This window comes from Sinocyclocheilus rhinocerous, unplaced genomic scaffold (assembly GCF_001515625.1).
Source record: "Sinocyclocheilus rhinocerous isolate Xijiao unplaced genomic scaffold, SAMN03320098_v1.1 scaffold930, whole genome shotgun sequence".
Taxonomy (NCBI): Eukaryota; Metazoa; Chordata; class Actinopteri; order Cypriniformes; family Cyprinidae; genus Sinocyclocheilus; species Sinocyclocheilus rhinocerous.
In genome coordinates this window covers 579,086-587,712 of record NW_015654101.1, presented here as the reverse complement: position 1 = coordinate 587,712, position 8,627 = coordinate 579,086, and the positions used below count along the sequence as shown (strand labels likewise).

At 38.5% G+C, this 8,627-nt stretch overlaps 1 protein-coding gene across 1 annotated transcript; it reads right to left on the bottom strand.

Moving 5' to 3' along the window:
• Positions 1–405: 405 nt before the first annotated feature.
• On the bottom strand, positions 406–3,192 carry LOC107716941 (prostaglandin E2 receptor EP4 subtype-like). Its single transcript, XM_016523571.1, has 2 exons — positions 1,960–3,192; positions 406–1,318 (listed from the first exon to the last, which is right to left on the bottom strand). Exons 1-2 carry the CDS (start codon positions 2,827–2,829, stop codon positions 725–727), a joined length of 1,464 nt encoding a protein of 487 aa, XP_016379057.1. The 5' UTR covers positions 2,830–3,192; the 3' UTR covers positions 406–724.
• Positions 3,193–8,627: the final 5,435 nt, after the last annotated feature.

The following is an 8,627-nucleotide window of genomic DNA, read 5'->3' as shown; positions in this document are numbered from 1 at the left end:
GGAGAAGCACAACAAAGGGCCTGATTACACTTTTCACCTTTTTACCAGCTATTGCTCAAATGGAATGTATTCAGGTTCATCTGGACATTTACAAAATGACTATGATTAATGGCTTTGAAATAAGCATCATAAGAATGTCAATACATTAATATAATACTAAATACAAGATTATTGAAGATTGGTTCTTTCATAATATCATTACCGTTAGTCGCAAATTCAGATGAATCAGAATATTGGGATATTATTATAAATATTTATCAAGCACCAAAACTTTGAGTTATTGACTTATCATCTTGAATTTGTAACACCTAACTTTTTGATGCTGCATAAAAAAATGATTAAGGGACCACAAAGTCAGCCAGAGCTGTATCAAAATTGCAAGTGTTTGTTGGTCAGTTGTACTCTTGCATGTGATGAAAATAAATTGCACCTTTAATAAATTATTCACAGTTTTACAAGTCACAGTCAAGTACAACCCAGCATGTAGCATGGCACAGCACGGTAGAAGGAAGCAACATATCCATATCCACACATAAAACACACCCATGTTATCTGACTAAACGTAGTGCCTCCTCTTATGGTTTAATCCTAAAGTTGGATCATTCCAGATTCCTAAATAAAGCAAATTCACAGAATTATTAGTGAATGTAAACTAACACAGACAAAAGAACAAGTCTTTTTTTCTCACAGTGCTTTAAAGAATAAATCTAAATTGGCATCTAGGTCATTGTCTCAGGCACTTTTCTGATACACATGAACTAGGTGTACTGAAAGTGCAGGTTACTATTTCAGCCTTATTTTCTAATATTTGAGTGTTTGGTAGTGCCACAGCAGTCTTGGCAAGGAGTGTGGGGCTTGATTCTCCTTCATCTTCATCAAACCCCATGACACCGTTTTGCTCGACGCTGAAGGGATGAAACTCAGCCAGAGCTGTATCAAAGTCCCATGCCTGGCGAAGGGTTAAGTCCACATAAGATTTAGTGTTCGTGCTGGTCTGTTTACCCACGTCATTTCTACAGATGGCCGTGCGCAATGACGCATAACTTGTGCAATTGCTTTGAGCAAATGACGGAGGTGAGTGCTGACCATCCATCCAACCCAAAACACGACTATGATCCCCTTTCCTCAGTCTAATAGTACACTTGAGTCGTGTGCAACCCTTGGTTAATAGGTTTTTCCTGCACAGAATATACACCCATGGATCCAGGATAGGGTTGAAAGAGGCGAATCTAATGGCCAGGAGATCACTGCGATAGTCTGGACTTTTGCCTGATGATATGTAAGCCGGATCGTACAGCTGGTTGACAAAGATGCGCACCTGTTAGGTTGAAAAAAAAATTCAAGCCCATTACAATTAGAAAAGATCACAACATCAGAGTCCATATACTGTACATGTATAACATACATGTAACAATTAAATGAAAAGCACTCAACTATTTGCCCTGCACCTTGAATACACATGACTTCACACAACTTCATGTTCACTATTATTGTTTTTTTTTTTTTTTTACAATCAGAATATTTTTTTAGTCATGAATATTAAATTTTCTTTAGATTTAGTTGCTTTTAGATAACTTAATAGATCCAGAAAAAAAGATAGAGAGTCAAGCCATTCACCCACTTTCAAACTGTGACAAACAACACGAGTTCACCTGTTCATAATCCTTGAGTATAATCAAGTCTGATTGGCTTGATTGACTCCATTGGAGCTCTAATTAATGAACTAATAATAACTAATGAAGTCAGTAGTTAATTTCTAGATATAAAAGTGGAGCTGATGCAGTGGTTTGATGCCGAAATGATTGCCACTGTTGTGAGATAAGCAGTTGTTCATTTTGCCTTATGACTGGCAGGATGAGATGAACAAGCTCCTTTGGTATAGCTCTTATCCATACATAATATAAATTACACTAGAACAAATAATATGAACACTGTCTACTATAGGACAGAATGACTCACCACTAAAGGGATGGAGCATATCAGGAACACGATGGTCATGAAAATTAACAGCCAGAACATCTGGATCTCCGCTGCAGATGTTAATCTGAAGCTGCGCCTGGAGCCTGTGTGTCCGGATACCTCTGCCCTCACCATGCGACTCATTTTACTCATCCCGACCAGTGAACGACACACGGCAAAATTACACATGACGGTAACGGCGATCAACAGCAGCATGAAACCTCCGTACAGAAACGTGTACGAAGCGCCGACGGAGTCCATGGCGCGCCAGTCCAAGAAGCACCAAGTTCCGGGAAAGTGTCTCGTGTGCTTTCCGAAACCAAAACTGGGCAAGATGCACAGCACGATATTCGCCAGGTACGTCGCCATCAGCGCGAACCGAGCCATAGCCCGGTCCACATGCTGCGAGTAGAAGTACGCGTGGTTTATGGCCAGATATCTCTCCACTGACATTGCGCACAGAATAGACATGCCAGCCGATCCGAAGAACAGCATGGAGAAGGAGAAGAAATGGCACAGGAGCGCTCCGCCTGGCCACCTGCCCGCGATGTATGTGGCGATGACCACCGGACTGGTGAAACAGGTGCCCAGCAAGTCCGTGATGGCCATCCCGCACACCAGAGTGTAGAAGGTGGTTTCCTTCTGCTCCTTTTTGGAGATGCAAAGCACCACGATCGCCACGAGGTTTCCGAGGACCCCGACGCCAAACATAGTGGCCGAAGTGATGAGAGAGCGATAGTCCAGACTCAAGGCACGAGACGAGCTGTTGGCTTCTGACACATTCAACCCCACGTTCAGCAGTGAATCATTCATGTCTGATAGGTTGACAAGTGCTTCCACAAACTGAAAGTCTACACTTCGCCTTTTCATACGTGCTTGGATTCACTCAATAATTAGCCTAATGAACGGACTCGCGGTTTACCTCTTAAGTTTACGCGCATCTCATAGGTGTCACTGCTTTTATAGAAACCCACAGCTCCTCTACCCACTGTGTGATGTCAGCTTTAAAGAGTGACGTCACTTGCAATCCCATGCAGTCAGAAATAGCTAATAGTAAACGCAGGTGTGTGGCTTATTATAGCAAGTTCAATTCTGTGAGGAATTTCTGTAGTGGCAAATGTGTTGCATGTTTAACTGCATTATTTTGCAGATCAATATCTTTCTCTATTGCTCATTATGTCCAAATGTATGAAAGGCAAATAATAACAATAATGCTGTGATTTGATTAGCCTACATCACCATATTTGTTTCATGTGAATGATGGCTCAATAACTGAGCGTATCACTGAAAAGACAAATACTCCTTTAAATGGTGATAACGGTGTTCTTGATCATCTTAAGAATATTTTGCATTTGGAGATTCAACAGTTTCTATTTAAAAGTTAAATGAAATATTTTTGCTTGTGTTGTTCTTCAGAAGAAAGTCAGTCATACAGGTGTTGTGTTTTTTTTTTGTTGTTGTTGTTGTTTTTGAGTGAACTACCACTTTAAGGATCTGGGGCCTGTACCATGAAGCCGGATTAGCTGGCTTGCCAGGTAAATTTCACTTTAGTTTGCACCAATTTTGGGGTTTATTAAATCACATAGGCCCCTATTTCAAATCAGCAACAAAATCTGAAATGAACTGCCCCATGAATGTTGTTTCTAATGCTCAAATAGCTTTTAAAAAGCTTGTTTTTCAGGCTAGACCAGCCAATGCGCATGCGTAGCTCCAACACGCTTATGACTTTGCATGCGCGTCGGCTGGTCCAGCCTCCGGTTTCTATGGGAACCGGAGCTTCTAACGGCAAAACAATAATAATGTTTTAATATATGATTACAACGAAAACAAAACAAAAATATGTTTCTCATCTTAATAATGACTTTTTTGTTTTGTCTTCTCAGAGTCAAAGTCTTTTGTCAAAAAAGTATTGTCTGTTTCTCTCCCCTCTAATGTTTTCTCTTCTTTCCCTTGTTTTCCTTTGTCAGACTGCACCTGCATGTAAAAAAGGAAATGTTTAATGTAGCAGACGTCAATGTTTGAGCAAGATGTATCAAGGATTTTTGTTAGTCACTTAAGTCTTCTCACATAATCAATGATTGTGATGTATTTTTGCAAATTTGTTGCAAATTTCATTAAGATGAACAAAAGTATGGAGCGAGATTAGTCTCAATAATAATTCACGCAAAAGACACGATGCATGTATGCATATCTCAATTCACATGCATGAAACCTAATTCACGTGCATGAAAAAAATATATAAATACAAATATTTTCTTGTCTATTTGTGCATGTGAATTAGGTTTCATGCATGTGAATTGGGATATGCATATGTGCATCGTGTCTTTTGTGCGAATTATTATTGAGACTAATCTCACTCCATACATTGAGTCCCACACACTGCATATTCCGAGCTAAGCATAGAGAGGTATTGATCTGTGTTTGGACTGGAAAAATTCTTGCATCCATCTCCTAATCCATGTGGGAGTATTTAGGCGCAGGGACGGTTATGAATCTGCAGGAATCTATACGAAGCTATACTGCTGTACTTATGGGAGTGTATAAGATGACAGCAGAGCCTTTCTCAACACATGATCTCGTTAAAGCTCTCCCGCTGTCCACCACAGGTATCTGATAGCAGGTGTGAACCCAGCGCTGGACGTCTAATTTGAGGTAATGAAAGAATTCTTCATCCCGGGGGAGTTCAAGAGTGATGCTACTATGTGTAAGTAGATTGTGGCCTGATGCAGGAAGCAGTCAGTGTGTGCCCAGTATGTTTATTGGGTGAGGGGTCTGTGAATGTTTGTTAATCTAATGAATAATTGATTTGTTAAATCAAATGAAAAATGGTGTGTCTGATTGGTCCAGACGCTACAGTGGCCGGCACTGCGGGCAAGCATCTCACTCAGCCTTTCATATTTTCTCACAATGACCTTTCAGCCATAGACACCAACGCTCACACACCCACATCACACACAGAGGGAAGGTGTGAGTGTGCATGGCGAGTATATATTAAGATATCTGTTTTACGAGCAAACACATACTATAAATGTCTATGGAGGATCATTTATAGAACAAACAGTGGCACATAAATATTTCACATTTCATTTCCCATTTAGTACAAATTCATTATTTAATTTTGAAATGTGATTTATTCCTCTGAAAGCAAAGCTTAGCAGCCATTACTCCAGTTTTCGGTGTCACATTATCATTCAAAAAAACATTCAAATATGCTGATTTGGTGTTCAGTTATTAATAATGGTTAAAAAAAATGTTTGCCACTTAATCTTTTAATGATATAATATAATATAATATAATATAATATATAGGCCTAATATAATATAATATAAATTGTAAGTATTTTACAATTAAGTAAAATTGTAAATACTCCAAACTTTTGACTGATAGTGTACATATGCATATACATATTTGTATACATACAGATGGACACGTTTCTTGTAAATTGTATAAGATCAAAATAAATGTTTCATTCATCAAACAGTCCATGTCAAGTGAACAATTATTGCTCCTAATCATTTCAGTTGCTCCTTTGTTATGATGACTGCCTTGGGAGAGAAAAAAAAACATAAGGGGTGATTACATATTTAATCAATGAAATGTCAATAGAAAATCAGTTCCATAAATTAAGCACGTTTCATCAAATTACAAGATTAGCTGTTGCTATAGAAATATCACGCAGCTGAGCCTGGTTGCATCATACCTTTGTCTACAGTTTTGACGCTCAGAGCAACATGGTTGAAATTAAGATAACCTCTGACGTTGAGTACTGTATAGCAATTTCCTTCTTCTGATGGAAAGGAAATTGACATGAAATAAAACCATGAATGTTCCATATACTGCATGGTTGTTCATGATTTTCTTTCTTCTGCAAATAGCAAACCTATTCTGTAATCAAACCCAGCAAGTACTGTATATATTTATAGGATTTACCTCTACAAAGTAAATTTTATTGTTTTATTACATTTTGCTGCATATTTTAGTATTAAAGTTTGCATAGCTCAGGTTCTGGCTCCCAGTTGGTTAATATAGCACTTCAGCCGTACTAAAATCTCATATAATAACAGCTATGAGATGAAACCACTGTGTCTAACATTATGTCCTGGATGACTGGATGCAACGAATGCCTCGTTTATAATGGGTTTCAATGTTTTTGAATCGTCGCTCCGGCCTGACGGCATCATCACAGTATGGTAAGGGGCGTAACATTTCCGTCACATGCTTGAGGTATTCGGCCAATCACAACGCACTGGATAGCTGGCCAATCACAGCACACCTCGCTTTTTTAGAATGATGAGCTTTGTAAAAATCGACGCGTTTCAGAAAGGCGGGGCATAGAGGAGAAACAATCATTTACAGTATGTGGAAAATAATGTGTTTTTTGAACCTTAAACCGCATAAACACATTTCATTACACCAAATACACCAAATAATGTTCTTTTTAGCAGCATCATATGACTCCTTTAAGATATGAATACATTCAGAATAAAATATAGCCACTGGGAATTTTCTACATACTCATAAATATGGTGTTTCATGACTGTAGTGCTAGATATTCAAAAGTTTGGGGTCAATGTGGCAGTAAAACATTTATAGTGTAACAAAATATTTTTGTTTCAAATTAATGCTGTTCTTTTGAACCTTCTGTTCATTAAAGAATCCTAAAAAAAGAAAAAAAATTCCACAAAAAATATTGAGCAGCACATCTATTTTCAGCATTGATAATAATAAGAACTCACCATATTAGAATGGTTTTTGAAGGATCATGTGACATTGAGGAATGGATTAATGGCTACTGAAAATTCAGTTTTGACATCACAGAAATAAATTACAATTAAAAATATATTAAGAGAGAAAAAGCTATTTTTATTATTTCGACATATTACTGTTTGAACAAATACATGCAGGCTTGGTGAGCAAAAGAGACCTCTTTCAAAAAGATTTTAAAAATCTTACAAATCCCAAACTTTTGAACTGTACTGTATGTGAGTTGAAGATCCTTTTGTTCATTGTTATGCACATTAGCTAAGTAAGTGGCTCTCATATCCTTAAAGGGATAGTTCACCCAAAAATGAAAATTTTGTTATTAATTACTCACCCTCATGTCGTTCCAAACCTGTAAGTGTCAGGGATTCAACCACGCCACCCATCACGCTAACAAGGTCCCAATCAACCGATTACTGATCACCACCACCTGTCACCGCTAATCAAGCTCCCTACATCCTTGCACTCTCCCCACTGTCTGGTCTTGCAGTTGTTATGCGTACTTACCTGACTCTTACAAGTGTTTGCTTACTTGCAAGCTTCCCGACGACCCGTTCCACGTCCTCTAGCGCTCCTACGATTCATTGTTCCTGCGGCTCACCTGCAAAGAGAGAGAGACTGGTTACTCCGGACAGATAAGCATTCGAAACTCCTTCCGTGCTCAGTATACTCGCCTTGGGACAGAGATCTTGCTTTCACCCTTCTCCTTTGTAAATAAACCTGCTGATTTGTTGACTTACCCTTGTGTTCTCCGTGTGTTTGCTGACAGTAAGACCTTCGTTCATCTTCGGAACACAAATTAAGATATTTTTGATGAATTCCAAGAGCTCTCTGACCCTCCCATAGACAGCAAGGATCCTAACGCAATCAAGGTCCAGAAACGTAGTAAGGACATCATTAAATCCATGTGACATCAGTGGTTCAACCATAATTTTACGAAGCTACGAAGAACTTTTTGTGCGCAAAGAAAACAAAAAGAACAACTTTATTCAACAATTCGGGTGTTTCTCAAACGGAAGGCTGCATCCTCCGAAGGTTGCATATCTCGGCTGCCACGTCATCAAACATCGCTGAAGGCCATCTCAATCGGAAGGATCCTTGGAATGCAGCCTTCGTTTCGCGTCCTTCATTTAGCTGAATTTGAAGGATGCATGAGATGTATCCTCCATGACCTTCAATCACCCACTATCCTTTGTACCCATTCCATTTCATGAAAATAAACTGACGAAAAACGATTCAGTACTGAGCTTGTCTGAATTTATTATGAAATGTAAGACAAAAATAATGTTTTCGGACATGAAAGCATTGATGTTATTTTTTGTTTTGGTGTACATTACTTACTAAACGCTAAACTGCCAATAATGTAAGTCACTGGGAGACTAGGCGGCTGTGATTCATTGTATTGCATTAATAGAAAGCCAAATAATATAATGATTTGTAATGCAAAGTATTTTTCCAAAACAAAGTTTTATTAGTATTTTCGTGCCGTGGCGATGAGGAACATATGTGACGTAGTTCGTCTCCTCCGCGTCACCCTGGCGCCATTTTGGAGAGTATCACATACGTAAACAACGTATGCAATGTATGCATATACGCAGATACGTTGTTTACGTTCAGATCAAAGTGTAAACAACGTAAATTTGATTGACTGATGTCTCTAGTGGTCAATGATCTTAATGTATTTCGCTCATGATAGAGTTTCAATATCCTGACTAAGCCATTCTTTAAAGGGGTCATATGATGCTGCTAAAAAGAACATTATTTTGTGTATTTGGTGTAATGAAATGTGTTTGTGGTTTAAGGTTCAAAAAACACATTATTTTCCACATACTGTACATTATTGTTTCTCCTCGATGCCCCGGCTTTCTGAAACGTGTCGATTTTTACAAAGCTCATCGGTCTAAAAA